The 17,890-nt window shown below is 40.6% G+C and overlaps 1 protein-coding gene across 1 annotated transcript in view; it reads right to left on the bottom strand.

Moving 5' to 3' along the window:
- Positions 1 to 17,890, bottom strand: part of LOC109471808 (muscle M-line assembly protein unc-89-like) — a 159,851-nt gene that overhangs the window by 36,674 nt on the left and 105,287 nt on the right. Inside the window, exons 63-81 of the mRNA XM_019771162.1 lie at positions 16,712 to 16,797; positions 16,116 to 16,288; positions 15,685 to 15,739; positions 15,101 to 15,283; positions 14,617 to 14,753; positions 13,844 to 13,999; positions 13,260 to 13,432; positions 12,515 to 12,652; positions 9,848 to 9,980; positions 9,190 to 9,352; positions 7,907 to 8,113; positions 7,254 to 7,468; positions 6,435 to 6,578; positions 5,677 to 5,764; positions 5,057 to 5,240; positions 4,007 to 4,190; positions 3,419 to 3,535; positions 2,088 to 2,224; positions 1,292 to 1,439 (exon numbers count right to left, since the gene is read on the bottom strand). Of these exons, the coding sequence (XP_019626721.1) occupies positions 1,292 to 1,439; positions 2,088 to 2,224; positions 3,419 to 3,535; positions 4,007 to 4,190; positions 5,057 to 5,240; positions 5,677 to 5,764; positions 6,435 to 6,578; positions 7,254 to 7,468; positions 7,907 to 8,113; positions 9,190 to 9,352; positions 9,848 to 9,980; positions 12,515 to 12,652; positions 13,260 to 13,432; positions 13,844 to 13,999; positions 14,617 to 14,753; positions 15,101 to 15,283; positions 15,685 to 15,739; positions 16,116 to 16,288; positions 16,712 to 16,797 (2,821 nt within the window). The remainder of the gene's footprint in view (positions 1 to 1,291; positions 1,440 to 2,087; positions 2,225 to 3,418; positions 3,536 to 4,006; positions 4,191 to 5,056; positions 5,241 to 5,676; positions 5,765 to 6,434; positions 6,579 to 7,253; positions 7,469 to 7,906; positions 8,114 to 9,189; positions 9,353 to 9,847; positions 9,981 to 12,514; positions 12,653 to 13,259; positions 13,433 to 13,843; positions 14,000 to 14,616; positions 14,754 to 15,100; positions 15,284 to 15,684; positions 15,740 to 16,115; positions 16,289 to 16,711; positions 16,798 to 17,890) is intronic.

Genomic DNA, 17,890 nt, shown 5'->3' with positions numbered 1-17,890 from the left:
TTACATGTGTATGGTATACATGTACTTTTTTTTGGTAGATGTGTTTTTCTGAAGTTTGGAAAAAAAGTTATACTATTATCAACAGGTTGGTAAATTGCTAGGTGAGCACTCATTATATCTATGTATCAAGAAAAGAAATGTAAGTTTAATTCTTTTTCTTCCTGAGATGGTACTAATATTGACCTAAAGAATTTGCAAAGATTTGGCATTGACTCAGCTCCTGAACCCTGATATTTCGGATCCTTTTCCTCCACTTTCTAACCTTCACCTCTGTTTGCCTCCCATATTGGGTGATGCTAACTCACTTGGCTACAGTCCTTACATACTCCACATACCACTAAAGCCTACCAACCCACTGCGGCTCCGTGGAACCCATGCAGACATACCCTGCATTCCCAACCTAGAGGGCTCGGTGGAGGTCATTCAGACATACCCCACATTCCTACCCAACAGCCTAACATAGAATAAATACCTCCCGGGCTATTTCTGGCTGGAGGACAAGATCAGATTTCATCATGGCCAAATTTGGTACCTCATTTGCATATAATGGCAGTTAGAGAATATTATTTGAATACAATGGGTAAAATTTGCATACAATTGGCTTTCTTTCAGTGTGGTTCCTTTGAAAGAGCTATTCATCATGCCAGTGCAAGTTAAAGTTACTAAAGGCTTTGCAAATGTTTTGACTTTTGACTTTTTGAAGCATTTGAAGATTTCTACATTAATTCCAATGAAGAACAATCACCATAAATCTTGCATTCTTACTTAAATATCCTTAATTAATGGTTAACAAGTCAGTAACAAGTCTTTGAAATATTAACTTCTTAACTCTAAAAACTTAACAGGTCTTAGTTTTAGTTTCTGGTTCTGTAGCTTCTGGGTGAACGTGCAATTTTTTGTCACACTTTCTCAGAATTTAATGTTTGGTTAAATTTCAACATTTTCTTCATTAACTTATCAATAACCAGGTTTATTAACTTGTTAACTCACCAAGTTTCAGTTTCTGGTTCTGTAGCTTATGGATGAACTTGCAATTTTTCCCACTTTATCCTTAGTTCAATCTGTATATTTACTTCGTAACTTATCAATAACCGGGTTTATTAACTCATTAACTGACCAGGTTTCAGTTTCTGGTTCTGTAGCTTCTGGATGAACTTGGGTTCCTCCATGCCGGGTTCCTTCTTCCTTTTTTTCATATTTTCTTTCACGCTTTCTAAAGAATTATTTACTGTATCTACAATGTAACATCATTATCTAATCAATAACCAAGTTAATTAACTCATTAACTCACCAGGTTTCAGTTTCTGGTTCTGTAACTTCTGGATGAACTTGGGTTCCTCCATGCCTGGTTCCTTCTTCGGTTTTTTCTCGGGCGGCGGGGCGGCCCGGGTGGGCGCGGCCTCCACAGCCACTTCTCGCTTCTTCAGGGGCTTGGCCTCCTGCAAGACACGAGGGAAACGTCTTAGACATGCCTCAAGGATGTGAAAACTGCTAAGCAAAGTCTTAAGGTGGTTGGAACTCGTAAGAAAAGATCTTCAAGTTATGAGAAACAACAGGAGAAAAAAAGAACTACAAGAGCAAAACTTCTCGCTTCTTCAGGGGCTTCGCCTCCTGCAAGACATGGAGGAAACGTCTTAGACATGCCTCAAGGATGTGAAAACTGCTAAGCAAAGTCTTAAGGTGGTTGGAACTCGTAAGAAAAGATCCTCAAGTTTTGAGAAACATTAGCATGAGAGAAAAAATAACTACAAGAGCAAAAGTGTGCAAAAAAGATGTATAAAATAAGGTCTATGTGGACAGGTGGTTGCTAGAGACAGGATTTTTAATGCTTGAGTCAGTGGGAAAAAGTATTTAAGCAACCACCAAAAAGTGATCATCTTGACCTAGTGAGGTGGCCCTTTGACCAGATACCTTCTTGAAGAGTCATGTAGCATGTTTTGTAACTAATGTCTTAAGCTACAAGAAAACAGATTTACTGGTAGTGTCTTTACAATCTTGATTTCTTCCATTATTGAAGAGTCATGAAAATGAATCATTGGTAATTACTCAAGATCTCATGAGCTACAAGAAGACAAATCCGTCCTTACAATTTTGATTTCTTCCTTGGTGATTCCCTTGAGCTCCATGCCGGCCAGCTTCTCGTAGTAGCCGGGCTCAAACCTCTTCTGGAACTTCTTCTGCAGTTCCACTGAGGCAAGCTCTGCTTCACTCTTCTCTTTGGATACTGGGAGAGGAAGAGACAACAAAAAAGTTACATTTTCTGTACTAGAACAATCATACTTAAACTTCTATGTACTTACTGGCTATAATCAAGTCTCAGCATCAGTGTGCAAGCATGTCTAACCCTTGGATAACAGGGAACAATAGACGATAAACCGGATAGTCTTGATCAAAGGTGCCTCTGTTTTGCCTCTGTTTTCTCCGTGGTTATCATAGGATGGAGAAAGAATTTACAGTTTACATTCTCCTAAATTTCCTAGAGAATAGCAGGTGATTATAGATGTTGCTATAGCAAGAAAGTCAATTTTCAAGACATCTTGGTTATAAAGGTTGAGCCATTGTTTCATCTTTCAAAGCATTTTGGTTTTTAACCAAAAAAAATGGGGCCCCCAAATACTGAGGAGCAAACAATTGAGTCAGTTTGGCCGCACATTAAAAATCACTTCGTGTTAGTCACGGTATGACCGGCTTTTAGGGTTTCCCAGTTAACAAACAAGGAGCGACAAAACCAGCTTTTTATGATGCAAATAGCGGAATGTTGAAGGTCACAAGCTGTGGACTTTGCCATTCAATAATGTGACCTTGGGGTACAAAAGACGACCGATTTGCTAAGCTGCACAACTGTCCTAACTCTATCGGCCTGGTTGTACATGTATGTGCAGGCATGTCTGTCTGCTTTCACTTCTTTTGAATGCTAACAAGAAATGTGAACAGTAGTAGCATCACCTTCTAACAGTTTTTCTTATAATTTAGACACTTGAAGGTACAATATTTTGAAACCTTTGGGAACAAAAGATTCTGAGAAAGTACTAAGCAAGGAGTTTTGATAGAAACTCCTTCATTTCAGTTCATTTATTTTGCTAGGAGAATACCCATGGCCTACTTTCCCAGTAACCCACATCTAAAATGACATTCTCAAGAACATAACAAACTTTATACAGAATTCTAACACACTTTCCTGACCAAAGAGAATAAGATATCTGAAGATGCACCAATGAAGAAGTAGACATCCAGGTAATGAGACACAAGAAAACAGTTACTCAATCTGTTAGACATTTCAAGTAGCATCCACTACTTGTTACCAGTGCCTGTTTTCAGAATCTATCCAGTTGCTTGAGTAACTTCTTTCTTGTGTACACATGAATCTTAAGATTGTTTCTTGTGTATATCTTAAGAAGATGTCTTTATCTTAACCCACCTTTCTCGACCTTCTTGAGTTTGGGCATCTCGAACCCTGGCGAGCGATCGCGCTTGATGGTGATCTCCTCCCGGCCCTTCAGGCGGTGGTAGCGCCGAAGGTCAGGGTCAGCTGCGGCTGTGAGGAGGGAAAAACGGTTTGAACTTTTCTGTGTTTCTCGGCGTGAAAAATCGATTATTTCTGGTGTTTTTTTCTCTCTTCTTCTGCTGATTTTGGTGCTCAGTGAACATTCAGAAACATACGTACAAGGGATGGACCAGGAAGTACTGCTATGGGAAGCATATCTTTGTGAAAAAAGACTTTGGTATGAATTTTACTATGATCCAAGCATCCAAGTCACTATGATTATGCAACTATTGTTCCATCATCAATGTAGAAAATAGTTTAAACATTTCTGTGCGTGAAAAATTGATTATTTCTGCTGCTTTTGGTGTCCATAGAAGCCACGACCCTAACAATTTTTTTCACACAAAATCAACAATTGGTCAAATGGCATGTTCATTTACATGTTATTCACTGTACGACATAAGATTTGTGTATCATCATTGAGTGTCATGTTCAATAGATATTAAAATATCTAAGCCTTACTTTTAGGAGGAGTCTTCAGGATGGTCCTGTAGTCCTCTTTGAGCTGTACCTCGAGTGGCACGACCGTCTCGGCTGTGCCCTGGCTGTTTTCAGCCACCACCTTGACCTCTCCGGCATACAGAGTCTTGCACTCCGGGATCTCGAAGTGGAAAATTCCGTCGTACCAAACACGGAAGCGCTTGCTCTGCATTCAAGAAAAAACATATGTCAGGCATTTTGAATAAATTATGTTTTATAATTATAGGATGCTGAGTGCACAACTTAGAATGAAGTCGAATGTGAACAAAATCTAACTTTCTAGCTCTTCAAAACTTGAACAAGTAATACAACAAAGGTGTTTTTTTTTCTGACACATGAATGTCAAGAATATACGTCTAGTACTCTATGTTATTACCAAATACTAGTGGGTGTACTGGAACACCGTCACTCAAAAGTTAGGTGCAGAGCTCCAATATTGGATACAACCAGTACTTCAACCCCTGTAAGATGTGTCTCTTAAGATTGAAGTTAACAGTTACAAAACTTAAGGATAAGTTGCTGTATTTACATGTAAAAGACGTGTAATGAGTGACTAAGATACAAAGATCAAAGTTGATGAGTTCAGAGTTGAAAGGTGTCTAACATTCCTGATGATGGTTCCTAACCCTAACCCTAACCCTAACCCAGTCAGGCACTAAGAACTAGATAAGCACGGTTCTGCATACAACAAAAGGTGACAAACCTTCCTGATGATGGTCCCGTTGAGGTACCAGCGTACTTTCGGCTGTGGGTGGCCGGTGATGCGGCAGTGGAACTTGGCCTGTTCCTAACCCTAACCCTAACCCTAACCCTAACCCTAACCCATTCAGGCATAGACCTATATAGCACAGTTGTGGATACAACAAAAGGTGACAAACCTTCCTGATGATGGTCCCGTTGAGGTACCAGCGTACTTTTGGCTGTGGGTGGCCGGTGATGCGGCAGTGGAACTTGGCCTGTTCCTAACCCTAACCCATTCAGGCACTAAGAACTAGATAAGCACGGTCCTGGGTACAACAAAAGGTGACAAACCTTCCTGATGATGGTCCCGTTGAGGTACCAGCGTACTTTCGGCTGAGGGTGGCCGGTGATGCGGCAGTGGAACTTGGCCTGTTCCCCCTCCACCACGCGGCAGCCTTCAGGTGGCATCACGATCTCCGGCGGAGCCTTCTCAAACTCTGGCTCTGCCTCGTCTACGTACGTACGCATGGTCGATCTGGGGAGAACAAAAGTGAAGTACCAGAGTTATCAACCAAGGATTGAGGTGTTCAAAAACTTCCCTAGAAGTGTCCCAGAGTGGAACTCACTGCCACCAAGCACAGTAGGGGCATTATCACTAGATAGCTTTAAACAGTGAGACTTCTCATAACTTGTGTTATCTTCAAAGCATTTCAAACTGAGAAAAAAGTACACGTCAAATGCTAGCTACTGTAGAGATTAGTATTGCTTTCTACAAAGTTCATTTCATAAAGATTCTCATAAGATTTAAATGTAAGTCCACAAATAGAGATTCTGAGAGAACAGCTTACTGTGCAATCCTTGCATTACCTTAACTCATATACTGTCAGATAAAACTTTTTTAAGCTGAACATGTTGAAGCAACTAAAAGCTGTATTGCTGCCTTGTGTGTAATAAAAGTGGTTTGTACTCACTCTCTGAGTTTCCTCTCGTACTCTGTGAGTTTGCTGATGCCTCGCATGCCTTCAGGCAGCTGGGTCTCCTCAATCTTACCAGGGACATCTGAGGAGAGGGGCAAAACACAGTTATATAGGTCAGGATCAACACCAAGGGTCTTCTGTACAGCATAAACTGTAAGATAAACATGCACTGTTAAATTTCACGTTCAACAGTCAATGGTCCTTTGTACAGCATAAACTGTGAAACAAAAATGCAGTTACATGACAAGTTCAACAATCAAGGGACCTCTATACACATACATTGTAATGTCTAGAATTATGAAACTTTTCTTATGATTGTCTACAGAAGAACCTACTGATTCTAAAGTGTTACAGAGACCAGATAATCAAAGGAAGAGTCTATCCCAGCATTACTACATTTTTTTGTTAACTTTAAAGTCTGTCTATATAACATCTGTGAAACAGTGTGCTTAAAGATATTTTTACTGCAACATACTTTTGGCATACACTCCTTCACACATCAAATGTACATACCCAGGGTATGTTGCACTAAAAATATCTTTAAGCACACTGTTTCTCAAGGTGGCGATATTATGGACCCTGGTGATATTATGGACACGGATGTTAGTGGAATACTTATACAAGACTGTACAATTCTGAATCCTTATGCAACACTATGCTTTTATGGTAATTACTGGATTGTAAAGTCTTCTTGGAGACAAATAGAAAATCCTGTCCAGGTAAGCATAAGAATTGCAGATTCTATAACTAACCTTTAACAACCAGACGTGAGGAAGTTTCGGCCTCTCCGTGCTGATTGGTTGCCCTGCATGTGATGATGCCGGTGTCACGTGGGTAGGCCACCAGGTAGTCCATGCTCACAAAGCCAAACTCGTTCACATACTGCAGACGGTTGGCTGGAGGGGAGGCAAGAAAACAAGATGTGTTCAACTTAGCGTTCTAGTGGCAATACTACTGCAACATTGCACAGGAAAGGAGTGTTAGCATTCTAGTGATAACATTATTGCAATATTGACATTTTCTTTGTGCAATGCCAGACTGAGTGTTCTAGGGTCAAAATCAGGACACATAAATTTGATTTTTTGGTTCTTGAGTTTTAAAGAAAAAATTATGCTAGATTAGAGAATCTATTTGGTTTCAAATATTCAAGGAACCTTCCGCTTTGTTCGAAACTAGTCAAAGAATGTTTGCCTGTGATAACTTCAAAGTCTAACAATCCAGTAGGCCTCACAATAGTCCTTCATTCTCTTTCAATCCTCATATCAATGCACTATTAAAGATGATGAAGATAAATTTTTGTATTAATTCCATGTTTGCCATACCTGCTTTAATGGGCTGTCCATTGTTGTGCCATAATTTATACTTAGTCTACTGATTGTAAGACCTAAGTACATGTAAGATCATTATAAAATTTCTTATTGAGTTCGTGTTTCCCCTACCTGCTTCAATGGGCTGCCCATTGTTGAGCCACTCCACCTTCATGTTAAGTTTAACGCATCGCTATATATTACTGCTACATGAAACAAGTATTTTTAATGTCTTTTCTATGACTTTTTAAATCAATCCCCTACCTGCTTCGATGGGCTGTCCGTTGTTGAGCCACTCCACCTTCATGTTGGGGTCTCCGATGGGGACCAGACGACACTCGAAGTGAGCGCGCCCCATCCCCTCCAGGTTCACTGGGCTGATCTTCGTCTTAAAGACGGGACGCTGTTTACGCGTCTTGTCGTACAAGTCTTCCTCGTCAACAGTCTCCTCGCCAAACTTGGAGATGGCTGTCACCTCCCTGTGGTGCAAACACAAGATTTTGTCAATAAACTTTATAGCAAACAGGGGCTAAATATGTTAAGTTAGTCAGATAACTAATTCAAAAGTAGAAGAGTAGGAAAATATAGGCAGTGTTTCATCTGTATTGTACAGAAGTCTGTCTTCACAAAACATCTCAGCCTACAACTTTACTAGACAACTTTACCGAGTTTTTCAATTATTGCACTGCAGTTTTCAAATTCCAATAGAATATCCTCCTTTGATATCCTCCCTAAAGTTTACCCTCCTTTGTAGGGAACTTACAACAAGAGATTATTCAATATAATGCATGGGAAAATAGATAATACATGAACACATGGTCCACACAGTTTCACGGAGCAATTTTTCCTCCCAGCTCTCTGTTTTCATAATGAGTTCTTGTGGCTTTACAGAAAAAAATCCACCAGGTAAAACTTACTCTCTCTTGAACTCTGCGGTCCTCTTGGACTTGGCGACGACCAGCCTCTGCGGTGGTTCAGCCTTCTTCAGTGTTGGGATGACGGTGAGTTTGCATCGCGTTGCCACGGTCCCGGCGCTGTTAAAGGCCACGGCCGTGTACCAGCCGTCGTCCTCCTTGTCTGTCAGGTCAAACATCAGCGACACCATCCCGTCCTGGTTCATCATCCTGGGGGAAGAATAAATATTGGCTTGTTTTGTAAGTTTTCTGGGTCTAGATATATAAAGATGCACTTTTATTTGTAAAATTATGCCTGTAGGCTATGTGCATCATGCACAATGTCAAAGAAAGTAACTATTTCAAAGTAAAACCATAGAGAACATACAACTACTGTCTGATCAACAGTTGTACTGGCTACTAACTACAGTAACTACAATGTATGTTTACTACTATGAGATTCTTTTTTGAAGGCAGTGGATAATGATTAGTCTCACATTCTGCATAATGAGTGGGTTTTGTGATCTTAGTACAAAGTAATGTTAGTCTTTTGTTTATCTTTTTCAATGGCAAAAGAATGGGAAATTACAGTGTATGGCAACAGTTTGAAACAATTTTGTTTTACTTGTTGATAATTCAGACTAATAAGATGTATTATCATATAGCCGGGTGACGTTGACCAATCAGAAGGCTTTATTCCACATTCTTTATGTCGCCGTAATGTCACAAATAGAGTCATAATCGGGTATTTATTCATCCCAATCCATACATTAAACAAAATGAATAATCACCCGCATATGACCTCAGGTGACCCAATAGAACACGGCTCTACTTCTAAAAAATCCAAAAATAACTTGAGTTGTGTTCCAATGACCTCGGGTGACTTCCATAAGAACACCTGTTCCCTGCCTGTGACCCAGATAGAAGGCCATAGAACGTGAACCCCCCAGTGACCTCAGGTGACTCCAGATGGAACAAATATTCTATGTTCTATTCAGCATGTGCAAGGGGTAAATTGTACATTGTGTCACTCTTCACTGCATCAGTTTGGATAGGCTATCGTGTAAGCTATATGATAATAGAGTTAATGGCCCGCCCTTTCTCGGTGAATATGGTGTGATAAAGCCTTGTCAGTTGCTATAACCACCTCATAAAGCCACCTCGTTCGCTGCGCTCACTTGGTGGCTTTATTCGGTGGTTATAGCAACTGACAAGGCTTTATCACACCATATTCACCTCGGGGCGGGACATTAACCCTTAATTAAAATGTATTTTGATGAGAATCTTAAAAAGGAAACACTGCATACCTGAGTCCAGGTCTCTCAGAGATGGTGTATCCGTCCTTCTGCCATGCGATCTGTGGGTAGGGCACACCGTGGATGCGGGTGCGCATCTCTGCGGGCGCTCCCTCCTGCACCTGCACGTTCTGGATACGCTGCAGGAACTCAGGACGCTCACCGATCACTCGCGCTGGGGAAATACACATTGCCAAGTATTCTTTAGAGCTTGCTACAAACTTTTTGTATCCCATCTCTGTATCCCCCAAGGTTCGCCACAGGCTAATTGAGTAGCCTTGGCTGTATGATCAGCCAAATAAATTATATAAATAAGTAAATTTCCAAATAAATGCATCTCCTGCAGACCTAAATTCCACATTACACAAGCTGCAAAAACACATAATAATTAGTTACATTCCTTAGAACTTGCAATAAATAAATCAAAGACCTTTATTGTACATTTATGCCCTTACAACCTTGGTAAAGGTAATGGTGATAAAAATTAGCAGTTGTAGGTTTTAGGTCTTAATTTTAATTGGAAAGAGCATTTTCTGAATGCAAAAGTGAACAATTACCAAATAGCACATCAGATCCTTGAGCACATAATCTACAAAATAACATTGCAGTTACGGAAAATTTCAACTCGAAAAGACTAAGATACACAAAACGATGAAGAGCTTCTACTCACGGACAACGTTGAGTCTGACAGTGAACGATGCCTTCCCGGCGCGGTTCACGGCGACACAGGTGTACTCTCCCGAGTCGTCTGGCGTGGCCGGGATGATCAGCAGGGACCGGATACCGCCCTCATTAACCACAGCCTGGAGCGCAGTGGGAATAGTCATCAGCACTCTCAGACGCAGTGGGATTAGACAGGTGTAACAAGGACATTCTGGAGCTAGAGTCCAGTACAGTCAAACCTGTGCAAGTGACCACCCTTACATAACGACTGTTTTATTTCGTTTCATTTTATTTTATTTCATTTATTTTACCAGATGATTACACTCAGGTCTTTTGACCTATTTTCAGGTATCTCTGGGAAAATAAAATATATGCTATAAATGGGAAAATTTTACTTATTGTTGTACTTGTATCTAGAACTGTGCTTTATCCAGAACCATACTCAGACGTGGTTTTGGATAGTCCAGGTTCAGGCAAAAACCAGATAGGCACAGTCCTGGATACATTAAGGACCACCTGGCCAATGTGATTACTTCTTTTTATCTCTTAGATAATTTCTCCCATTGTCACAAGCAGTAAGAATACTGTCTATAGTAACTACTTGTCCACATAGGTTAGATTTTATTGGTCTCAAGTGGTCTTCTTGGGCAGCTTTGACTGTGTGGTAAGTACATTGTAGGAAGGTTAGAAGGTAATGATAGTGAGCAAGGAAAGGTAAGGAAAGCATGAAGGAAAGTCTTAGAGGAGAAGAGACATTTTCTTTGGTTTGAAGACTGTATGCTTATAAATCAGACAAAAAACTCTAAGAAGGAATGAGAATTTGTCTCACTCTCGGATTCTTCAAGCCAGCAGAGAAAAAGTTGAGGACTAAACATATTTCTACTTGTATATAGAATTTAGACACTGTTTGCAGTGACTATGTTATACTAGCTACTGTCATACAATCGGATCACATCCAGATTTTGTTAGGCAAGTATGAAATCTGATGTAACATTAGAGGATGAACACACAAAACCATGACATCGTGAATTTCAGGTTTCATAGCCATGGAAGTGGACATTTCATCACGTCTGAACCTGGGACAGTTCACACCTTCTGCTGGCCATGGATGTAATCATTAACCTTAGGTTAAACTGAGATGTTCTAACTGTATATATACACTTGTGTGAATGTTGGCACACAAAGTATGATGATCATCATGTTACTGGTAGATTGATAGACTGGTAGTTAGTTGTAAAACGTTTTAATGCCATCTTTTGTGTGAATGTGGCACACAAAAGACTAAGTAATGATGATCATGCTTTGGGTTCATTTTAAGTTTGGCTTCTGCAGAATGCCATTGCATATCAGATTCTGATTCTGCTTTAAAAATCATCACCAAAAAAGTTTCAGTAAAAAACAACATGCATTAGTTACAGCTACTACATGTAAATGGTATTTATTATAATTTCAAAATCTGTACATTTACATGAGTAGTTCAAAGTTGGGAGGAATTTAGGGGAACTAAACTGATATTTACTGAAGATCTGATATATTAAACTGAACTGAAGATTTTATATATGAGCCTATGACAAAACATCATCTAACTTTTCCTATCTTGCAGTTTTTTTGGACTTCCTACTCCACTAACTTTTAAAACAGTTTCTACTGGAGTTGTAGTACAATGGTCAAGGGTTATTGGTCAAGGGTTAGAGTGCAGGGGTCTCTCTCAAGTTCATACCGCAGGTTCAAGGAAGTTTCATCAGGAACCTCAGACATCTTGGTTTGAATCATGACGGAATTGAATATTTGACAGCAACGTTCTACTGGGGGTTGCCTAGCAAAGCAGGTCAGGGGTCACATATGCAGCGGTTTGGGGGTCAAGGGGCAGGGTCAGGTCACTGTGGTTCATAAACCGCAGGTTCATTTAAGGACATGAAGTTTCTTCAGGAATCAGAGACTCCTTTTAATCACAACCACAAATGGGGTTTACAGAGCATCTCATTTTTCTCTTTGCAAAATGCACAGCTCGTTATAATAAATTAATTTTTCATCCAAATTTGCGACTGTCAGGATAGGACAATTCTTCTTAAAGTTTATAGTAGGACAATAGAGTGAGAAAAGAGTACAATGTAGATAAGAAAGAGATTTTAGTTGTAAGTGTGCAGAAGCTCGAAAGTTAGTACAACATAACAGACAACACAAATAAAACAAGTTATAAGAGACAGTTCTGCACTGTCTAAATTTGCAATATTGCTCCAACATAGCCTGGGTACCAGGTTTGCTCTGCTATATGGTAGAAAAAAAAATCTTTTTTCTAGCGTAACGGAGCAAAATCCAGATGGTACACAGGCTAGCACCAACAGAAATGCACAGAAATTTATATTTTTGAAACAAAAAAGGTCTCTGGCTGCTTTTCTGCATATATTTTGATGCAATCAAAGCTGTCCAGAGCAAAGCCATGACATCTTTTATGATTTACTACCAGTCCCCCCAGAGTTACCATATCAGACGTACCATATGTGTGGCATCGTCTAGAACAGTTACAAGAAACAGTTCTGAACTTTCTGAATTTGCACAACATATCTTTGGAGACAAGTTTTTCATAGATTTTGATGCATTTAAAGCTGTACAGATCAGAGCCACAACATTTTGTATAACACTAACAATCCCCCAGAGTAGCCATCAGACGTACCTTATGTGTGGCGTCGTCTAGTACAGGTTGTCCGTTGAGGAACCACTGGATGTCGGGAGGGGGGCGGCCTGACACCTTCAGGTCAAACCTTGCCATCTGACCCTCGATGACCTCCAGGTCCTCCGGACGCTGAACAATCTGTGGGCATAGCATGAAAGTTTAGTCTTCAGAGTTCGACATTCACTTTTGGGAATAGGTGCACTGGTGCACCCAACTTTAAAAATTGGGTGCACAAAAATTTTTTTGGGTGCACCATATAAAATCTTACTGCTCCTTTTCTAAGATTGAATCTGAAATGGGAGCTAGCTTCAAAATATCAAACAAGTACTACAGCAAAGATTTTAGTACTTTTCTGACACTTTGGTGCCTAGCATATCCTGTATGCTATACATTTAATAAGTAAAAAACTGCCTACAAAATATTTGGGTGCACTGGTGCACCTGCAGAAAAACATTGGGTGCACTGATCCAATTTTGGGTGCACTAAGGTGCATGTGCACCCGGTATTTTGATCCCTGATCTATGTTGGTATACTTCATTATGACCAAAAGGGCTAAACGTTCTTGCCAACACAAAGTAAACTGGGACCCTTCTACTGCAGCTTCCGGGACGTGACATTGGAAACACATGCTTGCAGCAAAGGAGTCGGCTAAAAATTTGGGTAAGTCCCAATTTACTTAGCGTTGGCTTGAACATTTAGCCCTTTTGGTCATAAAGTTTAGTCTTTATTTCATTAGGATACTGACCTGTGGGCGGAAGTGTTTCTCCTTCACGCCGGGTTCTGTCGTGTCTCGGCGCGGAGACCGGGAACGGGCGCGGGGGCCGCGCTCCGGGCTGGCGCCGCTCTTCTTCGCCTCCAGGTACTCGCCGTACCCCTCCATCGAGATCTTGGACTCGATGATGCGGGCTTCAGCAATGCCTGGGGAATAAGTTTGGCTAATTAGTATCTAATTATCTAATATAATCATGATAACAACATGAAACAAGGTGAAAACAATACAGCCAAATAATGCAGATTTGAGAGGATGTCTCTAACTAAAGCTTGGTACTCATTTTCACTGAGTGGAGTGGAAAGGAAATAGGTGCAAAGTGCCTTTAAGTTTGTTAATTGCACAACAATTAGGACTGCCAGGGATTCGAACCCAGTCAACAACCCTGACCACAGCAAGACCACCTTTCTGCCACCAAAGAGAAAGGTAAAAGCTTGTCTTGTACCTGCTTTACGTGGTACTCATTTTCACTTGAGTTGAGTGAGGAAAAAAGTGCAAAGTGTCTTTTAGTCCACAGCCTAACCAAAAGAACTTCTTCAACAAAACAGCTTGTCTCATACCTGCTTTGCGTGTGAGTCCAGCTTCGCTGGGTTTGATGACGGCCTCGCCCTCAGTCTCGGATGCAGAGAACTTCTCCTCCATCTCAGTAACCAGGGAGATGCGCTGGGCCTTCTTTGCCTTCTCCTCCTCCTCACGCAGCCACATCTCATACTCAGCTGTGGAAACAACAATCAAGAACTTACTGACATGTCTTAGGTTTTCCCAACAACTTTCTAAGGTAACCAGGGAGATGCGCTGGGCCTTCTTGGCCTTCTCCTCCTCCTCTGGAAGCTACATCTCATACTCAGCTAAAGGAAAAAAAAGTCTTAAGGTTTCTCAAGAACTTCCTGACATGTTGTAAAGCTTCTCATAGACTTTCGTTTACTTTCTAATATCGTACACATCCAAGGTTATGTCAGATGTGGTTGAATAGATTCTCTAACACTTGAAGAATAATTTAGAAGTGTTATAGAACTTTCTCAAGAACTTTCATGTACTTTCTATGATTACACATACTCATGTTTTACCTAATAGTATGTAGACCTTCTTGACCCATGGCTATTTCAGTGGAAAGCATTTCAGTACCTTGGCGGTTTTCACAGTCTTCACAGACTTTCATTCAGTCTTAAAGCATAATTTTGTCTAGTCCTTTTGAGACATACACCTTCAGTCATGAGACAAGCTTTCTGTATGGCCTGAGATCAGATTCCTTTGAGACATAACCAGGTTCCTTTGAGACGCATACTTAAAAGTAAGGATCCTTGAAACACGTCAGTTTTCTTTAAGACCTTACCTTCAGTCATGAGGCGAGCTTTCTGTGTGGCCTGTCCGGAGGGGCTGCTGGCCGTGACAGCGTATTCACCACAGTCCTCAGGCAGCAGCATGGAGATGGACAGCATGGCAAATCCCATCTCATAACTAATCATGTGTCTGTAAAAGAAATAAAGTTAACATGATAAGGCATGCTATCAAACATTCAGGTTAGATGTATAATATAATGGTGTAGCATAGCCTCAAAACGTAGCTGGTATCTGGGAGAATATGGGAAGAAACTAATCAAAGTACTTAAAAAAACTAATACTGACAACAGATTCCTTCAAAATCCACAAAGATTCCTATAAGAAGGGTACAGCTTCCTATAAGATGCATTAGTGTAAATGTGAAAAGATTTGTCTGTGTACAAATTCCGTTAAAATACATATGGAGTCCATTAAGAAGTGTATATATAGACAGTACACTTTCCTCAAGATGCATAGGAATTCCTTTAAGATACGTACCTGACACCGGACTTGAGCTTGACTCCGTTGAAAGTCCAGGAGATTTCGGGGCGGGGGTTTCCGTCCACCGGAATCTTGAAGATCACGGTCTGACCTTCGACATACTTGCAGGGCATGAGCCTGGCCGTGAAGGTCGGCTTGGAGATGCCCTTGGTACTATCTACTACAAAATCATGTGGTCCCCTGCAGAAGGAAAAATAAAAGGTCAGCAATCATTGCAGTGCATATCATTATGTAGCAAAGTTTCAGGACAGAGTGGGAGGGGCTGGTAACCATATAATCATACGTGATTGGTATTATCTACTACAAAATCATGTGGTCCCCTGGAGAGGGAGGAAACAAATACATTATGTAGCAAAGTTACAATATAGAGTGGGAGGGGCTGGTCACCATATATATGTGCTTGGTAATACATGTATCTACTAAAAAATCATAGGTACATTAATTTTGTAGTTCATGTGTAGTTTATATTCCCTAAAATGGTCAGAAAGAGTTTGTTCATTTTGTTTTCTCCACTGTGATACAAATAATAATGATGATACTATTCTGGAGAGGAATGCTATCTATGATATAATTGTACTTACTCTTCGACTTTTGGTGGCGGTGGTGGTGGAGGTGGCACCTCGATGCCCACTGCAGCTGCAGAAGAGAAAACACAGAAGTTCAGGCATGTTAGAGACTGTGTGGTGTTGAATTACATTATGCAGCAAGACTAGTGGCATGACAGATTTGGAGGGGCTGCTCATGACATACATGTATATGAATTTGTTTGAGTAGGAATAAACAGAGAGGTAGTCTGAAGGCCTAGACCATGTAAAGTTCTGTCTCTTCCTGTCTAGATTGTATAGATGTTTGACTTGCTCCCAGCCTCGTTCAGAGCGGTGCAGGTGAGCTTGTGTGTTTGTGTGTTTGTTTGTTTGTTTGTGTGGTAAGACTTACGGTTGACGTGCAGGAAGCAGTAGCAAGACCTGCTGTTTGTTTGTTTGTGTGTGTGTTTGTTTGTGGTAAGACTTACCGTTGACATGCAGGAAGCAGTAGCAAGACCTGCTCCCCGCCTCGTTGAGCGCGGTGCAGGTGAACTTCCCGGCATCGTCGATGAACACCTCGGAGATCACCAGCCGTGCGACGTCACCCTCCTGAGAAATGGTGAAGTCTGGGGAGCTCTCGATCTCGGCGCCTTCGCGGAACCTGGGGGAAAACAGATAAATGCTTAGTTTTATGCCTCACAATCTATAAACCTCTGGGATGATATCCACTCAATATGAGAAGAAACAGTATTACAGTAAACTGTATTTCTGAAAACTAACTTGGGGTTACTTTTCAACAGTTTAGAATCTGATGTATAAGACATTTTTAGATATGGCTTTGTGAAAACTGTGAAAAAACAAATGAATGCTTGTGTTTAGCCCCCCCAAACATAGTGAGAAAGCATGTGAATTAAAAGAAAGTTGTACTTTGGAATACACAATGTGGGAGTTGAAAAAAACTTCATTGGAGGTTTAGCAATTTCTTGAGCCGATGCTGAGAATTGAGAACATTGTGCCACTTCTTCAGACATAATCTTTGAAAGGCTGAAGCCATATAATAAAAGTAAAACAAAGACCAACTTACCACTTGACATGTGGGCGCGGCTCGCCGAGGACGAGGCACTCAAAAATGACACATTCCCCTTCCTCTGCTGAGATGTCTGACAGGGCCTGGTGGAAACACAAACAAACAGTCAACAAACATTGTCCAACATTGTAACTCAGACAGACTATGATACAAAATCACGAAGGTTGATCTGTGTTGGTGGTTACATGTTTTAAGTTAAAACTTTAGATCCAACATCAAGAAATTCTCTCACCTAAAGCTTTCGACCAGTCACTCTGGTCTTCCTCAGTAGACTGGCCCAGTGAGGCTTGTCATGTGGCTTCCCTACTGGGTCAGTCTACTGAGGAAGACCAGAGTGACTGGTCGAAAGCTCTACATTTTGTAGGTCAGAGAATTTCTTGATGTTGGATCTTAAGTTTTAACTTCAAACATGATGCAAAATGTTAATGTCTGAGGTAGACTGTCAAGTTTGAAAAGTGGAGTCATGTGGTATTTCTGTTAGTTTTGATGACAAGAATTCGACACAAACAAACAGTCAACAAACATCTTCTAGCATTATAACAGATTATGACACCAAACTGTGTATGTCTAGTTTCAAAAGTAGAGTAATGTTAGAGTTTTGTTAAAAAGATTTTGACGCTGATTTGCTCTCATAGTAGCGATAATGATTCTGTATCATTTGCCTTCAGATGTTCAGACATTTGACGGTCATGGTAAATCACTGAGCAACAGTAGCATCAAGAAGGAAAACAACCAGGGGGTTACACAACTATGTTACAACAAGTCAACTCAACCTAAGTTCTAACAATGCCAATGTCAGGACATAGGGCTATGTTAGAATATAGGGCTATATGGAACCATAGGGCTATCCCCATCTAGGGTACATGCACATGCATGAGACTTAAGCAATGACTTTAAGACGGTGTCACTTACTCTTATCTTCTAAAACAAACACTTGGCAATAACTTATAATTAAATGTGTGAATTTTGATTGACAGAAAGTATCTTGATGTCATGCACTGTAACAAGACAACATGCATGAATACATGTTCACGTATGTAAGAATAAATACTGATAGGGAAGTAAAACATTTAAGGCCACACCAATTTAATTTGTTGGTTCTCGGATTCGCCTCTTCATTTTTTTCTGATTTGCAAAAAAAAAAAAAAAATTGATTCTGGTCCTGAATGAACTGAA

This window comes from Branchiostoma belcheri, unplaced genomic scaffold (assembly GCF_001625305.1).
Source record: "Branchiostoma belcheri isolate BF01 breed outbred unplaced genomic scaffold, Haploidv18h27 scaffold26, whole genome shotgun sequence".
Classification (NCBI taxonomy): Eukaryota; Metazoa; Chordata; class Leptocardii; order Amphioxiformes; family Branchiostomatidae; genus Branchiostoma; species Branchiostoma belcheri.
Note: the sequence above shows the minus strand (reverse complement) of the source record. Positions and strands in the feature narration are given on the sequence as shown.